Source organism: Alligator sinensis, unplaced genomic scaffold (assembly GCF_000455745.1).
Source record: "Alligator sinensis unplaced genomic scaffold, ASM45574v1 scaffold1021_1, whole genome shotgun sequence".
NCBI classification, from domain to species: domain Eukaryota; kingdom Metazoa; phylum Chordata; order Crocodylia; family Alligatoridae; genus Alligator; species Alligator sinensis.
The window spans coordinates 684,841-703,384 of record NW_005842185.1 but is presented as its reverse complement, the minus strand read 5'-3'; the positions used below and the strand labels follow the sequence as shown (position 1 = coordinate 703,384).

Here is an 18,544-nt window from a genome sequence, read left to right as displayed (position 1 = left end):
AGCCTCACCCAAGCCTCCGGTGTCATATCAAAGCCAAACAAACTCAAGCCTCCTGGCTACAACTAAAACCTATGGCACCTAGCCACTACACAGTAAGCCGCCTGGCTATAACTTAGCACCATTACTCCAACCTTCAGAGCACTCATGAGCTGTACTGGCCATCAGGCTTCTACCCATCTCTCAGCCAAGGGAGCTCCTGCCTCTCCAGTTGCTGGCAGGGAACTGCCAGCCTGGTCTCAGCCCTGGGCTTTATAAGGGCCAGGCCCTGCCTCCTACAGGCAGCTGGCTCTCCTTAGTTGCCCCGGCAACCCGCAGCTGGGCTCGTTACCCTGGCAACACTCAGCTGGGCTCGTTATGACCTGCCAGGGCTCTGTCTCTCTCCCTGGCAGTTTCTCCTCTCTAGGAGCAGAGCACCGAGGTGCTCTGCGACACTCATTTATTACTTTACAAAAAACCCCAATAAATTTGTAAAAACAGATTAACGACTTGGCATAGCAAAATGTCTAGAATTAGGTGGTTTATATGAAGTGTTAGACCACATTAATGTTTCTGCCATGTATTTTCTTTAGTTTCATGCAGTTTAGGCATACTGATTAGTTACCTGTTGAAGCTATGCCCGTAAGAAGTTTGAATGTAGCATTTAGTTTTAAAACAGATGACATGGAAATAAATGTTAGGCTGTGGCTTCTATCAGGACTGTGCAAACAAATTATATTATACTACTTGTTATGTGACACAAGAAAAAAAACACCTTTGATTTTATAGTAAGTCCTAGTTTTATGGTAATAATTAGTTGGATCAGAAAAGATTACTGATTTAAAGGAATTTTAATGAGATGTTTGGAGTCTGATCCTGCATTTCTTGCAGTCAAAGAAGTTTGAAGTGTAGAATTTAACTAATTCTGGCTTTTGAGTCTCTGCAAATGATTACATACATGTTTAGCTTTAATCATGTGAATAATGCTGTAAAAAGCAAGTGTTAAGCACATGTAGAAATGTTTGCAGAATTGTGTACTAAATCATTATTGAAAGGGGAAAAAAACAGGTTAATTGGTATAAGATTAATTGGTTTAAATCAAAAGAAGAGCCTGTCAGAAGCAAGCAGCCACAAACTATACTAGTGAAAACACTCTCACTTAGAAACTTGATTACAAAGGACCTAATACTACTTCCATTGATTAGGCACACAGTAATTTAAGGGTTATTTATAAACCAAGAGTTTGATTCTTCCCTCACAAGTCATTCCATTGAAGTTGTTGGAGTTGTACTTTAATAAAACTGAGCTAGTGAGAACAAAATCAGACCTCAAATCTTCAAAGGGTAATTGACTTCTAGTTAAGAATATATTGAGAAAATGCATCTTCTAGGCCCCTAACCTGTAACAGGATCCTCACGGGCAGGGATCTATCTGTGAGGTCAACTGGCTGAATCAGTGTCCAGCATTGATTACCCCTTTACATTACTTCAGGTAGAACTCAAATATTGAAAGTTATTATGATTTTAAAGGATTAACTGTGTTATTAGTGTTCTGTTTATTCTTTTAAAGGTTGTAATAATGTCTTTTATAAATAAGAAATGAGGAAAAGATGTATTTTTAGAGTGTTAAGTTCCTTTTGAATATATTTTTTTAAATATTTAATTTTCCCCCCATTTACTCTTCTTTGTTTCCAGAATACCACAGAATTCCTGCCTTAGATGAGGCAAACTGGTTGCTGGGTAACATCAATCAAACTGGCTACTTCAGGGTTAACTATGACATTAGGAATTGGAGGCTGTTAATTAACCAACTGATGAGAAACCACGAGGTAAGCTCTTGGTTTCACCGTTAAAATCTGCTTTTGATGTGTGAGCCTAGGCCGCTTTTATCATCCTAAATGGTTCCATTTTTCTGATTGCTCCTTACAGGTTATCTCAGTCAGTAATCGAGCAGGTTTGATCGATGATGCATTCAATTTAGCCAGGTATGTTTTCCTGTAGATAATGTAAGCTAATATACATTGCTGTAACAGTTCCTGCATTCATTTATGCAATGGATGTGTGTATTTTGAAGTTAAATATTTTAGAGTGACTTTAATTCCTTTCTCCTTTCCTCCCACTCTTTCTTGCTCTCTCTCTAGTACTGAGCATAAGAACCACAGCACTCTGACCATTCTTGATCAATAATTGCCGTAGGGTATTTCCGAGTGTGGAAAAGCTTGATCAATTTTGCAGCAAGTTCAATTTATCACTTTGGAGATAAATAATCTCTTCCCTATTTCTCTAATGAAGTAGCTTTTTAAAAAAAATGACCCTTGTGCTGCATTTAATTTGTGATGGAAAACACCTTCAAGCTTCAGGGTTTGTTTGTTTTTTTTGGGGGTGGGGAGGAAGAGGAGGTTGCTCTGACATGTACTGTTATATCATTTTCCAATATATATATATATATATATATATATATATATATATATATATATATATATATATATATATATATATATATATATATATATATATATATATATATATATATATATATATATATATATATATATATATATATATATATATATATATATATATATATATATATATATATATATATATATATATATATATATATATATATATATATATATATATATATATATATATATATATATATATATATATATATATATATATATATATATATATATATATATATATATATATATATATATATATATATATATATATATATATATATATATATATATATATATATATATATATATATATATATATATATATATATATATATATATATATATATATATATATATATATATATATATATATATATATATATATATATATATATATATATATATATATATATATATATATATATATATATATATTGGAAAATGATATAACAGTACATGTCAGAGCAACCTCCTCTTCCTCCCCACCCCCAAAAAAAACAAACAAACCCTGAAGCTTGAAGGTGTTTTCCATCACAAATTAAATGCAGCACAAGGGTCATTTTTTTTAAAAAGCTACTTCATTAGAGAAATAGGGAAGAGATTATTTATCTCCAAAGTGATAAATTGAACTTGCTGCAAAATTGATCAAGCTTTTCCACACTCCTCTTGCAACTTGAGCAATGCACCCTGCAAAAGCAGCTGCAGAAAGGCGGGAAACTCGTCCCTGCACCGGGGTTTTCCTCTGCAACAGGAAACTCTCCCGTGCAATGAAGCTGCAACTTGGCAGGGATAATTCTGGTGCTGAAGCACACACAAAATCATGCCTTTGGGTCATGACACTGTCATGGAACATTTTTTCATCCATCATAAAGAAATTGTTCTATGTGGCAGTGTTACGACTGTATGAAAGGCTGCAGTCCTACTGAACAGTATCAGAATGTATATAGTATTGTACCACTTTTTTATTGTTTTCATAGCCATGTAATTAGATATTACAGTCTTGGTTAAATAATGACTTCCTCACAACTTCAGGCAATGGAATTTTTCCAATTCTAAGATCAGACTGGACACCTGGAGACAAAGAGTAAAGAGCAGTGTTAGAACTGGAACATCTCAGACTTTGGGATTCTTAAGGTCTTTGAACATTACTGCTCTCAAAATGTTGTTCATGGAGATTATGTGAAAAGAGTAATTGAGATTATTGATAGCTCTATAAATTAACATGTTTATGGGTAGATTTGGGGTTTAATCTTCGGACTGTGCTAGGTGACCATGCGGAGGAGCACTGCCTCAGAGATGAGATGGCCTACAGTCAGGCAGGCACAGTAGGTGCATCTACACATGTAATTAATGCAAAGCAGTAAACTCTGGAGCAGTTTGAGTCAGAGTAAACTACTCCCAGGTGCAGCATCTACACACGTGCCTGGGATGGCAGCAATTTGAGCCAAGGCATAGCAGGCCTGGGCTGGCAGGGGGCATGTGGGGGTCAGCTATAGGCCCAGGTGACGTTGCGGCTGGCAGGGATACGAGGGTGCTGAAAGTCAGCATCTGGATGTGTGTTTAATTGCAGTTAAATACTCCACTGTCAGATAGTACTGTCCCCAACAGTACTAAAGGCAGTGTTAATTAGCTTACAGCAATTTAATACCATCGTATGCGTAGATGGTGATGCTTTCCTGGGCAGCTAATTATTCTACACCAGAGCTAAGCGCATATGTAGGCACATCCACTGTCACCAAAATAGTACAAGTCAGAGTTGCCCAAGCTACGGCTTCTGAAAGAATGGAAGGGGGCAACCTGTTTTCCCTTGCACACTCCTCTCCAGTCTTCTTTTGTCATAAGGAGTGAAACTGTGATTACTCCTTGCATAACAGTGTGCTCTTGTTGCCAAAATAAAAGACAAAAGGATATTGGATTAATAGGAATGTGCTTGCAAGTCAAGGGAAGTGATTCTACTCTATTAGTGATTCTGCTAATGAGTCTGACCTGGTGTACTGTCCAGTATTGAGTACCACACTTCAAAAGAGATGTGGACAAATTAAGAATCCAGTGAAGAGCAGCTAAAACGCTGAGGATGTTTAGGAAATATGATTTATGAAGACAGTTTAAAGAGCTGGGATTATTTAGTCTGGAGAAAAGACTGGTAGGAAAATTTGATAACAGTCTTCTAATACCTGAAGAGTAGTTATAAAGCAAACGGTGATAGATGTTTTTTTGTAGCCACAGGGAACAGTGTAAGGAGTAATCATTTTGATTTGCAACAAGAGGAAATTAATGTTGGATATTACGAAGAACTTTCTGACTATGAGGATGGTCAAGCATCGAAACATATACCTAGAGAAGTTGTGGAATCTCTATCCTTGGAAGTTTAGACAAACACTTCTCTAGGATGTTTTAATCAGGGTGAATGTGCCTTAAGTTGGGGGGGGGGGGTGGAGGGGGTGGACTAGATGGTCTTCTTAAGTCTTTCCAGCTCTTCATTTCTGTCATTCTGTTATTCTAAGGTTCTTTTGAAGTACTGTCCTGCTATAGTTGTGGGGGATGGGTAAGAAATCTGTAACCAATAGTTTATATAGACTGAAATGGGAAGGGCAGCTGTCACTTCACCAGCTAAGTAAGAGAAGAAGGTATGAGAAATGTTGCTTACCCAAGCCAAGAAGAGGCTTTTAGTACCGTGTTTGCAGACTTTTCCCATTCATAACTGTGCAGAACTAGGTACATTGATCATCTGAGGGGCAATCTTAGTCCTATTGAAGTTAGTGGCAAAACTCCAGTAGGATCAAGATTTCACCTGAACATACTGCATAGTCAGCAGAATTCTATATAATGAACTAATATGTTGACTCTTCTTCAAAGTACAACTTCATATATATTTTGTACAGCCTAAATTATAGTTTGGCCAATGCTTTACTTTGCTGATAAGGGGATCTGCTGCCTTTCGGTACGAGTCTCTGGTTCTCTTCAGTTCCCATAATCTAAACAACGTCAACCCAGGTGGGATACAAGTGAAAATCTTGTGCGTTGTAAGAAGCTATATTGTTGATCTGATAGGTAGGTAACGTCTCTCTGAGGCCACATACAGATGTTCATTTGCTACTGGGAGAATCACTGTTCTCCCTGTAGGAACCAAAGATGTAACCAAAGATTCACAGTCTTTCTCCCAGACCAAAAATGATGGCTCTTAGAGAAAAATAAGCCAACTCTAATCAACTCCATTTCTCTCAGGAGAATAAACATTGTAAACTTTTGCCTGACTTAACTTCTCTCAGGGACTAGGACGAGTGGAGCTGTGGGGGAAAAGGCTTCCATGCCTTCCTGACATTGGAGTCACCCAAGTCAATAGAAGGTGCAGGGAGCAGCAGCTCCAGTACCTCCTGTATATTAGGAGAGGAGGGACAAGCGACCATGAGCTGCTTCTCGCTGGCTCTTCGGACACTGGAGTCCCTGGACTAAGAAGTGGGCAGGGAGCTTTGCCCACCACCCTCTCCACTTGACTCCTGGGCAGTGGAGCCAAGTACAGGGAGCATTGCAACCCCCTGTCTGCTTCCCACTCAGTGAGAATGCTTCCTGGCCTTGCCAGCTTTTAAATCATCATCCCCACCACCCAGCTGGGCATCATGGACAGTAAGGGGAGGCTGGCGGAGCTAGGAAGTGGGCTTGAGAAGGTGTTTCCTAAGCCCACTTCCTGGCCCTCCCAGCTTTTAAATTTCCACCTCTGCTACCCAGCTGGGCAGCACGGGTTGCAAGACGAAGCCGGGATTGCATACCAGCAAGCTCAAGAAGGCTTTCCCCTCCTCAGTTTCCAGCTTGCCCAGCTGGCAGTGCACGCAGTGTTTTAAAGCCTGTAGGGCCAGGAACGGGGGCAGGGGAAGCCCTCCCTAGGATAGGGGGCAAAGCACCCACATGCTTCTCACACTGGAGTCCCAGGTGTGCGGAGTGGGCAGGGGGCTTGCTGTGGGGTTCAGTCCACTCAGCTCCTGGTGCCCAGGACCCGAACAGAGGGAGTAGTGCCAACACCTGCCGGCTTTTTACTATAGAGTCCCCAGAGCAAGAAGCAGGTTGGGGGCTTTGCCCCCTCTACTCCAGTCCCTGGGATCTCCCTAGTTTTGGGAAAGTGCAAGGAGCAGGGGTTTGTTGCAGTCTGAACACCTGTACTGCTCCCTCTCCCAGAATCGTTTCTAGTGGTGGAAATTTTCCATCACTAGAAATGAATGTTTGTACACAGCCTGAGTCAGTACTAAGCTAATGGTCCAAGGTATCTTTTTCGTGATACGTAAAGACAAGGTTCTGCTGCTTGCTGTCATTAAAGCTCCCATAGAACTTTTCACAAAATAGGGTTTTTAATGCTAACATCCTGGCTATGATCTAATTTGGGACATTATTTCATTTTGTCTATCTAAAAAAATTGCTGAAATGTCACATAAATAAGGTATTCCTTTATAGTACAGGTTTCCCTCAGTTTATGCTGTACATGCATTCCTGGAAAAAGGTGCGTAACTCGAATTCACATAAAGGGAATCCACTTTACAATGTAACAAATAGGGATACATTCCAAGACCTCAATTGTACTTACCCCCAGACCCATTTCTACTACTTTTACAAGACAATTTTGGTACTCACCAACAGCAGACAGTACACACAAGCACTTGGTGGTGGTGAACATTACCATAATGGGGATGGCAACTACAGAAACGTGTCGCAGGCAATGAATGAGGAGCACAGATCCACAAAGGTGACTATATTTTGGCGAACATCACTCCCACAATGCACTGCACAAAGTAGCCGACTATGGGCTTCCACCACACTGGTCACCTAAGGGTGACTTTACCTCGCATATAGCAAATTTTTGGTATAAAAAGGGTTGTCACATAAGAGCAAATTCGTACATACAGAACCCTCATAAAGCGAGGGAAACCTGTATTCTCAGGTTGTTAAGTAGTAGTATTGTGTGCTACAATATTTCCTTTAGTGAGTTATATAACTTTGCTGCTGCCGTTTTTTGCACACCAGAACAAAGTACAGAGTATGTACAGGTGTACTAAGATTGAAATGCTCTTCTGTAGAAGATCCATAGGTACATTTCTATTTCTTGTTTTCTCTTCTCTTCTAAATCTCTACCAAGATTTATGGCAGTATTATTATCTTAAATATATTGCCTTGCACAAGAATCTACTTACGACAGATTGAGTTTTGAGAGAGGCTTGCATATTTCCATGCAACAGATTTACAGGCACTGTTCCAACTGTAATAAGCTACGTAGTTGGAAGCTAGATAAACTTGCTGTCTTTCTTGAGATAAGCATGGAAATGCATTTTTTCACTTTATGTATCAATTTTTATGGGACAGAGTATGAAATACCATTATATATATGTGTATTCCCACTGACTCACTAGACATGGTATTCATTTTTAACAGGACTTTGGCTCTTTGGTCCTAGTTGCTGTTTGGTCTGCTTTATCCCACTAGACAAGAATTATCGAGGAGATCCTTATGTCTGCACACCCAATGGCCAGGATAAAAGGGCTACTAGCATATCTAGGGATTATAAAAGCCACAATTCCATCTGGGGAAGAATTCTGCATTGTGAAAGAAATCTGCTAGGTTGCCTTCTGAGCCATGGGCCAGAGGAGCTACAGAAACTGTATGGCACGGTACTGTAGAAATTCTGGGCTCTACATGCAGCAAGCCCTAGAGAGCAGTTATTCAGCAGGGCAAATTGTCATAAACAGAGTCTGATTTGCTGCACTGTGTCACGAAGACATACCCTTAGGCCTGTAGGACTGTCAGAATAACACAGATGTCCCTTAGGAATCCCCAAACATCCCAGGATTGCAAGAGTGCAAAAGTACCTTAAAGCCAGCTTAGCCATTCTCTCAGGGCTGTGAGGCACAGCATAGACACCTCTTGTACTGAGCTTTGCTATGGTTTTCACGTTACCTGAACTTGATAAACTGTACTGTTTACACTTCAAGTTAGGTGTAATGTTTGTGTCACTATATGATGTGTCTATATAATGATTTGTAAAAGGAGAGAAACCTAAAGCATAAGAACAGTGAGTTATCTTGTTAGTCAAGCATATAGTGGTCATAACTGGTAGTTTATGTCCAATGTCTTTGAAGAGTTTTAATTCAGTATTTTGTTGGGGGAATTCTTAATTCTTGCTCTTGGCACATGGACATCACAGATTTATATTTTTGTCTACCCTGAAACATGCTTATATCTGAGAGAAATGAAAATGGTGATTTATGCATATTTATTTTTAATTTAATTTTAATGTGTGCTTCATTTCTCACTAAAGTTATTAATTTTAATAAGAAAAAGAAAAAGAACAGATTTTATGCTTGTCCTCTTAAAAATCATTTCCAAAGTAAACAAGCTCCTTTATTTCTGCCTCAATAAATGATAGAGTGTATATTTCTTTAAAATACCTCATCCTATTCAGCAGCTTCCAAGTGTGTTGCTGAACTTGGTAAAGGTAGTGTCCGTTCTGCAAGTGAGAGATTTGATTCACTTTTCCAGTGTCCTAGTAGCAGCTAGTATTTCTAGTTGTTATTAATGCTAATTTAATCCACACTTTGTTTGTCAAGGAAGTACCAGATTCTCTCTTTTTGTATAATTTATTATGCAGAGGTCTGGAGCACAATTACTTCTATAATTGCATTTGCAGAACTGAATATTTTCCTTTTAAGTTTGTATGTGATTTTGCATCTCCTAAATGGGCATTATTCTCTCACTGTCCACTCCTGCACTTCCAGCGTAATGTTTTTTTTGGACATAAACATTATAAATGAATTGATACTTTCAAGAAATATTTTAATTCTGTAGCTGTAGTTTCCCAAAGTTTTGTCCAAGATGTTGAAATATATTCATTCCTAATTTCTTGCTTCCATAACATTAATCAAAATGATCTGAACTGAATTCTTATTTAAGAATTTGTGCATTTTGTATAGCTTCTCTCTTTCAGAAGCTCATCTATTCTGCTGATTTTTTTAGGGTAATTTTGTTCTCAAGTTCAGTCCCTCGGTACATCCTAAGTAGCTGGAGAATTGTAGCCTTGATAGTGACATATTTCAAAAGAAATTTTCCTCTAGTCCTTGCCCAGGAATCTTGAGCAGGAATAAGCTCTAGGCACTCTTTCTTCATGACAGCTTATTAGAAGTTGAAGCTTGTTTCACCTCTTTGGGATAGTCTGTATGAAATTTCCAAACATTCTGAAACCATAGGGGTTGTAATGTAATTTGTTTTATTAAAAGTACACAGATAAAATCAAATTAAAGTAAAAGGACTTATATGAATAGTGTATCTAGGCTTAAATTAAGGAAAGGATAATCCGTATAGCTCCTGTCAATGGTGTTATAGCAGGAGACATCCTGCTTCCCTTTTGAGCATCAATCTTGTCTTTAGCTTCTCCTGTTATTTTCTGACTCTTTACAGAGCACTGTATCAGAGACCAAGCATCTAACAAATGGAGCCTCATGTCATCCCTATTCCCCCTGTACCTCAGGGTCCAAGTCATTTATAGTCTGTGACCTTTGCTGAATATGCACCTTAAAGCAATGCCAGATCAAGTAGTCAAGTTTAGATGATATCAGATTTTCAATAATGAAATTAAAATTTCAAAGGTGTGACTATGCAGAAGTAGAATAAGTTCTTTCTTCAAAAGACCTGTGATTGTTCCTTCAGGCTGTGATGTTTTACCAATTCCTCTCTCAAAGCCTAGCATATTTTCAATACTCCTTTGACCTCACCTTCACCTTAGCCAACATATAGTGTCAAAGTGATAGGTACTTCATGTACACATCATTTGTTCAGGAAACCAATTCTTGATGCTGAGAATCAGCCTGTATCCAGTCTTGTGCTCTGAGACTATGTCATTGAGTTGGTTGTACTAGAAATAAGTGAATACACTGATGTCTTTGACACCAGTGAGTTGGATGCAGTGTTTAGAATTACCTTAGGATAAGGGGAGAGGAAGAGAGTTGTTAGCAACACATTTAAAGTGTCTGTTTGCAGATCCAGATGTGAGTTTGAGTTTTGCTCTGAACACATGCCAAAGATTTCTCCTCAATCAATGCAGGTATAGATGGTCATTCAGACTGTGGACTCAAGGGTGGCCAAACATTACGCTAAGCAATTGCTCCCCTGTAGGCCACTGGTTTCAGAAACTGGTATGCCTTAATGGTGCTAGCCAAATGAGCCAACTAGGTTTGGGTACAACTTTCACCAGGTGAACTCAGGTGGGATGAAGGGTAGATGGCTATTATTTAACCCAGTCAAGGGTAAGATAATATTAGTGAAGGTGTCATTGGAAATGTTTGTAGAACTCATTAAACCTACTAACCTAGGTGCACAGTCTCCTCTATGTCTAGGTACTCACTTTTTTCCCAATGCCCAACTATAACGTGGAGTGGGAGCTACCCCCTCTTTCAGTCAGCCCTTACTGGCTAACAAAGGCAGTGGACATTAACCTTTCCCAAATTGGGGGTCTTTAACAGGCCAGAGGAATAACCCAGAAAAGCTATTGTCCTCAAAATCCTTCTATAAATCTTCTAACTTTCATTCCTCAAATGGTCTGTTTTGGAGTCAAAAAGAGACCTCCCTTTTCCTAAGGTTTTCCCCAAATCAGAGACCCAGGGTCCTTATGCAAATAAAAATTCATGTTAATGGAAATTGTTTTCCTGCCTTGGTTTTCTTCCCTAATAGACTGCACATTCCAGTGGCCTTAAGAAACAGTGCCCCTCAGTTTGTGGGGCGGTCAGTTCTAGCTTACACTATGGCATGGAGCTCTGATCTTGGGTCTAAAGGCATCCAGAGACTGGATTCTTTCCCTTGCCATCCTTGCACCACTTCCTCTTTCAGTTACTGCTTTCTTTATCTCAAAGGGGTTTCCCCAAGTAAAATCTTGGAGTAGGGTAACATTAGGCACAGAGGCACTTACCCTTCTAATTTAGTGAAATTAGGGTCCTGTTACTGGAAACAAATAATACAAAGGTAGAACTTGGCTTTCATTTATTTTTAAGAAAAGTAATGATCTAATCCTTTTCTTTGTGACAACAGCTTTGGAATAGTAAATTGCTACTAATGACTGAAGAAGGTGAGTTGCTTGTCATTTATTTCCTAAAAATTACCTTCTCCTTGCAGCCACCCAGAGCTGGCATATGGAATATGGAAAAAAACAAAACATAACCTTGTGACTAGATTGGGGAAGATACCAATTGTCCCCAGATTTTTTAACAAATTTGGGAGCAATGCTGTCCAGGCCACCAGAAGCTCTCTTTCATGGAGCCACCACCTCTGTTGAGCAGCTAACCTCACTTCTGGACATAGAGTTAACCTGAGGTAGACTGGATGAAGCAAGTGATACAAGGCAAAGATCTGATCCCATTTCTGATATGAAATCTTCTGTGACCTTTGCTCCGAAAACCCCGAGTTTCTTGGCAAAGGATTTTGTTATTCTGCTAAGGAACCCACCAGTTGCCAGATCTGGGGTCAGAAAGGAAATACTCATATTGGCATGGACTGTAGGGATTTTTATCTTGCTCTGTAGTGTAATGCTCCCTTTTTTCTGTAGGACCTTCTGAGCATATGTTAACCAACTACTTTCCACATCATGGCAGTGGGAAAGCATTGACAGTTCCCTCATCTCTTCTGCTTTTACTTTACCATATTATAGGATGTTCTTGATGTTTTGGGTGTTGTTCATCATAGTTGTGGGTGAGGAATTGAAATGGCAATTTGCGTAATTCCTTTGATTAACAATTAGCACAGAGGATCTGATAGCTCAGGAAGTCTCTTTCATTCAGTCAGTTAAGAGAGGAACAACCCACAGATGAGCATTTTCAAATGTGAGAGCCTGAAGTTGCACCTCTAAATACAGAGGTAATCAAACATGAGCAGCTCCTATGTGCTCCCTTCAAGACCCAAAGTGCTGAAGCACCCACTGAAATAGTCTTCTCAACTCTGAGCTTCAACTATTAGTATAATTAATCCTTAAATTTTGGCTGACAACCCTCCGTCTAAAATCCAATGCTGTTCTCCTTGTTTTGGAAATCTATTTCCCTGAGGTATATAGTGAAAGCATAAGCATGACAAAATTAAACTATGGAGTTGCAGTCATCTTTATTTCGCTAATCCTTCCCCAGAGATTAAGATTTAATTTATTCCAGTGTTTGAAGTCTCCCAACATATTCAAGATAATTGGATCCGTATTATACTTGATTATATTACTTAAAGCCCTGTTCAGCCTAATGCCCAGAAAAGTCAGGGTTTTGAGGACCCATTAATCAAATTCCAGAGCTAGAAATTAATAGGATAATAAGTGTTTGACTGGGCAGAGGTTTTCATCCATCCCAGTTAGGATTTGTCTAAGCTTCTCTAAATTTCAACAACCATATCCAAGGTTGCTGGTCTTGTTTTGATCATTCACAGAAAATATTTTTGTGTCTACATGAATGAATGCCTTGCATTTAGGCTTAAATGTTCATTATTATCCTTGATAATATTTGTTCATGGATTCAGCACTAAGGCGAGCATAGTGCTGATAAATTCTTTCTTAATAAGTACCTCTGTGTCCCAACAAAGACTGCTAATCCCTGACTGAGAGCTTGGACCACACTTAATAGATGGTACTGTATAGCTATTTTAATAACAGAAAACACTGCTAAAATGATTTCAACATAGGGTACAGGTGAGCATTTTCAGGCCTTGGCTCAGGGTTAGTTTAGTAGGCAGCTTAGTTTAATACACCTAAACGTGAGTCAGGATCCATGCATACAGGTACGTGGATGCTTGCTGAGGTGAAGATAAGCAGCTTGTGGTAAATTAGCTGGTGGAGGGGAGGGGCTGGCGGGATCAGCGGAGGCTGGCGGATCTCTGAGGTGGGATCAAGAGGGAGTTGGCAGCTGCAAAGGGGCTGGTGGGTCTGTGGAGGGGGTTGGTGGATCCATGGGGGACTGCCTGGTTTGGGGGTGGTAGTTGGTCTTGGAGGGTAAAAGTAGCCTGGCCAGGGTCAGCAGGGATAAAAATAGCACAGGGTTAACCCTTTGCTGATCTAATGTTAATTTACCTCTGACACGACTTAACTTTCAGTCAGGTGTCTCATTTTTAGGGCAACCCAAGCCCTGTGAATTCTTGCATACAGACATTTAGATCACCCTAACCTTGCTTAGGGTGATCTAAATATAATGCTTGTATGTACCCATAAATGTCAATTCTACTTCATTGTGTTGTGCACAGTGGCAACTGATAGTAATATGACTTCTTACCAGAATCCGTGGCTTAAGTCCTCTGAATTGGCTATGCCAGTTGTGATGGGGATAGTATAGACCAGTGGAGGTTTAAAAAAAACATTTTCCATTCTGCAGGCCAGATAAGGGTATGGGCACACCTACGTTTGGAGCAATTTCAAAAGGAGATCTGCTGAAAAAGAGCATAAGTCAGCTGTTACATTTTAACAATTACTTGGGGTGCGATACAAATATAGCAAAACTCTTTAACTTTAACTGTGGATGAAGCAGTGTTAAAGCCTGAGGGGATTTGCTACATTTGTATCATTGTATAGATGATACCCAGAGAGTGGTGGTGGATGGGTCTTTTTCGACCTGGAGGGATGTGGGCAGTGGGGTCCCCCAGGGCTCGGTCCTCGGGCCTGCACTGTTCAACATCTTCATCAGCGACTTGGATGAGGGGGTGAAAAGCACCTTGTTCAAATTCCCGGATGACACTAAGATATGGGGAGAAGTGGGCATGCTGGAGGAGAGGGACAGGCTGCAACTAGATCTAGACAGGTTACAGGGGTGGGCGGATGAGAATAGGATAGGATTCAATACTGACAAGTGCAAGGTGCTGAACCTAGGGAGGAAGAACCAGCAGCATACCTACAGGCTGGGGAACTCCCTTCTCGTCAGCACAGAGGCAGAAAAGGATCTTGGAGTCATTATTGATTCCAAAATGAACATGGGGCGCCAATGTGAGGACGTGGTCAGGAAGGCTAACTGCACCTTTTCATGCATCCACAGATGCATCACAAGCAGGTCCAAGGAGGTGATCCTCCCCCTCTGTGCGGCACTGGTCAGGCCGCAGTTGGAGTACTGTGTCCAGTTCTGGGTGCTGCACTTCAGGAGGGATGTGGCTAGCATTGAGAGGGTCCAGAGGAGGGCCACTTGCATGTTCAGGGGGCAGCAGGACATGCCCTACAAGGAGAGGCTATGGGACCTGAACCTTTTCAGCCTCCACAAGAGAAGACTGTGAGGGAATCTGGTGGCCATCTACAAACTGGCCAAGGGAGACCAGCAGGCTATGGAGGAGTCCCTGTTCCCCTGAGCACTACCAGGAGTAACGAAGAACAACGGCCATAAGTTGACTGAGAGTAGATTCAGGCTAGATATCAAGAGGCACTACTTCATGGTCAGGGTGGCTAGGATCTGGAACCAACTTCCAAGGGAAGTGGTGCGCACTCCTACCCTGGGGATCTTCAAAAAGAGGCTATATAATCACCTAGCCGGGGTCGTTTGACCCCAGCATCCTTTCCTGCCCATGGTAGGGGATCAGACTTGATGATCTGCTCAGGTCCCTTCTGACCCTACCAACTATGAAACTGTGAAACTGTGAAACTATCCTCGTTTATTCACACATAACTATTAGATTATAGCACAGGGGTGGGCAAAATGGCAGAGCTGGCTGGCAGCTGTACCAGCCAGGCAAGGCAGGAGGCTGCTCTGGAGCCACTGGGATCTTGCACCAGGAGCAGCTTAGTCAAGGCCAGGGCAGAGCTGTGATCTGCAGTCTGCATGCTGTGGGCAGGGGTGCACAGGCAGCAGATCACGGCTCTGCCCCTTTTCTGAACCAGGCTGTCACCACTGCAAGGAGCCAGGGCAGATCCATGATCTGCAGCCTGTATGTCCCTGCTCAGAGCATGCAGGCTGCGATCGTGGCTCTGCCCTGGCCCTGGACCAAGCTGCCCCTGCTGCAAGATCCCAGCAACTCCAGAGCAGCCCCCTGCCCTGCCACATGCCCTGCCAGCATGGCTGAGGCTTGTCTCTATGGCAACCCCAGCTTTGCACTATCACAGTGCAGCTGTGGCTGGGGTCTCCATGGAGACTGGCTCCAGCCATGTGGGCACGGACAGCTGGGAAATGGAGTCCACTGCTGACCAGATCCAGCCTGTGGGCCAGACTTTGCCTGTCCCTGTTATAGCATCTGGTGCATGATTTGGACTAAGAGCTTCCACTTCCCTTTTAAAATGGCTCCAAATGTACATGTGTCCACAACCTAATATTCTTTACGCTTACTGAAACCTTGATCTCCATCCTACCTGGAGGCAGCTGTTTCAGTTCACAAATCTTTATGGTCATATAAGAAAAATCGAAACAAATGGCAAATCAAAACCTTTGCCCTGTTCTGTTACTGTGTCAGCATTAAATCTGTTATTATCATGGGTTAGTGGGCAGTGACGCACAATTTACAATATATTGCAGGGAAGCCCTGCTACCAGAATTCAACAACCCCTCGCCCCCCCCCCCCCCCCCCCCCCCAGCACTTAGTCCCCCCCATGTAAGGAATTTGGATAAGGTCCTTCAAGTAATAGAAAATGTTCAAAAGAATAAGGGTGAAGTTACATGTTACGCATAGATCATCTCTACTAGCGTCACTTAAAACACAAACGTCTGCATGTTACAGTTTGTTAACTTGTGCTTAGTGCGCGCTGAGTATCTCAGAATTATGCCACTTCAGGCGAGGGTTAACCCTGGCCTGTGCTACCTGGCTTATTTTAGGGTAATTTCAGTCTCCTCCACTGAGATAAAACAAGCATTTTGGAAGCCCCCAGCATCCCAGGTGCATAACTCCCAGGACCCCATCCAGGGCAGGGATAGAATCTAGGACTAGGGACAGAAATTACACATAAACTGGTGTGATTGGAAACTGGTTCAAATCTGTAATGCAACAGAAGTTCAGTGCACAGAAACTACTTTCAAAATGGCCAAAACCAGCTTAAGATAAACCTGGATGGATGTAGCATTAGACTTAACTGCTTTAGGTTAAATTGGTTTATTGAACTTCTGTCCCAGATCCCCTTGAGATTCAAGTTAACTCTCAGTCTCCCAGTATCCCAGGATGCTTTGCACCTCCCCCTGTAAACTCCCTGTCACAAGGTGGACAGGCTAGCCTTGGCCCAAGCTGTCTGCTCCAGGTGAGCAGGGAGTTCTAGTGCCCCCCCCAGCTTTTGGCCTGGGCCACTGCAGGCATGTGGCTGCATTTCTGGAATGAAAAGAGAATGCCTGTTCACTTGCTTATCAGTTCAATCTATGCAGTTTAGTCTAACCTGCAAAGATTGAATCTATTCAGCCTGGGGCTTTTTGACTCTCTGTACTTAGCCTAGGTGTCCTGACTCTTAGCCACACCCCTGCTTATGAGCCCTCCATTGGCAAGTCAGAGCGGTGGAGGAAAGAAACCGTATTAACTCTTAACATGCGACTACTCAGAGCATTTTAACTTTAACACTGTTTAACACTCCACAGATTTAGTGTGGTCTAAGTGTAACATGTAATTTTACCCTAATAAAAAATTCTTCGAGCCTGCTCCAGAATACTTAGTTCATTGGATTAATCTTGCTGGAGTATTTATATTTCTCATAGAAGTGGATGATGATTTTAATTTACTACCGCCACAAAATGTGATTCTTCACCTGTGCTTTAGACTACTGATTCATGCTGGCAAGAATACTTTCTTCCCATACACTGTACTAATTATATACTTAGCAACAAGCCAAAGTAGATTGGATCAGGAAAATGCCATCATGTGTTCAAGATAGTAGAAAATTTTGATTAGCCACAGTTTTGACACCTTATGGTTTTGTTTAGCCCTTGAAGTTGGCTTGGGATAGATGCATCCACATTAAAGTTCAGAAGCCATGAACTCCAATGTGATAATATGAGGATGAGCCATCTTCAGCTATTATCTCACAAGCATTAACAAAAGATGAAGAGAATTGTGCTTATATCTGTAAAGAGAATATTAATCTGGTATTTTAAGTGAAGCAGGCAGAGCAGGAAAAATAATAAAGCCCCTTGCAAATGACCCCCCACCTTCCTCCTGTTCCTCTGATATCTGTATATGATTGCTGCTGTCTAGAATGGGATTGAGTAGTATTCTTACATGAATATGTTTGATTACTTGCCAGAACATGCACTCTGAACTATTGAACCGTGAGGTGAACTTTTAAACTACCTGTGTGGATTCTGTTTTCTGATTTTAGAGTTTGTAATTTTGATTTTACATGACAGTTTTTAAAACTGCAGGTTAGGATTTCACTGTGGCTCATGTAAAATAGAAGACGGGGGTCACTTTGCTGGCTTTCATTTACAGACAACAGTTTGGAATGAAAGCCACGTGCATTTGGTTCATTTTTATGTGGCTTTTTGAACAGATCTTTTCACTTGCCACAAATGAAGGAAGAGGAAGCAGTATTTTATGCTTAGGGTGCTGAAGAGAGATTTGGGAACCCTGGATTCAGTTCTTGGTTCTTCCTTAGTCAAGTCACTTAAAAAAAAAAACCAAAGAAAAAAAAAGCACAAAAATCTGTGCCTTCATTTTCCATATGTAATTTGGAGAAAATAATACTTCCTGATTCCTGGGGTATTTTGAGGATAATATTATCATGCTAGTGACCAGATATGTGCATACATACAAGGATGCATTTACAGATATGAGGCCCAATGCTGCAGATATTTCTATGCATGAGTAATTTTCCTTACATCTTTTGGGGATCGTTTTTATATACGGTCATTCAGTAGGAAGGTCTCTCATTTTTAAACTCTGATTATCTTATTGCCCAGTCAGATGTTGGCTTTCTTTTACCAAAGCCATATACATTACACCAGGAGAGACAGATAACGCATGACATGCCTACAAAAATAAAATAATTCAAAATAATTTTGAACTTTTTTTGAACACATTCTGCTGAAGTACATAGATCATCAACAGACTAAAAGATAAGGGGCTAAATCCTGTTTTACTTTGCATCATTAAGTGCATATACATAGCTGCATAACTGCAGTTTTTTGCATTTATAAACAGTTTGGAATTGCCCTGCACATATTCCTG

The 18,544-nt window shown here is 40.9% G+C and overlaps 1 protein-coding gene across 1 annotated transcript in view; it reads left to right on the top strand.

Annotated features, from left to right (window-relative positions):
- The window catches only part of TRHDE (thyrotropin releasing hormone degrading enzyme), a gene marked incomplete at its 5' end in the record, with an annotated part of 328,250 nt that overhangs the window by 258,794 nt on the left and 50,912 nt on the right, over positions 1–18,544 (top strand). Inside the window, 2 exons of the mRNA XM_006026252.3 lie at positions 1,671–1,804; positions 1,905–1,960. Coding sequence (XP_006026314.1) covers positions 1,671–1,804; positions 1,905–1,960 — 190 coding nt within the window. The remainder of the gene's footprint in view (positions 1–1,670; positions 1,805–1,904; positions 1,961–18,544) is intronic.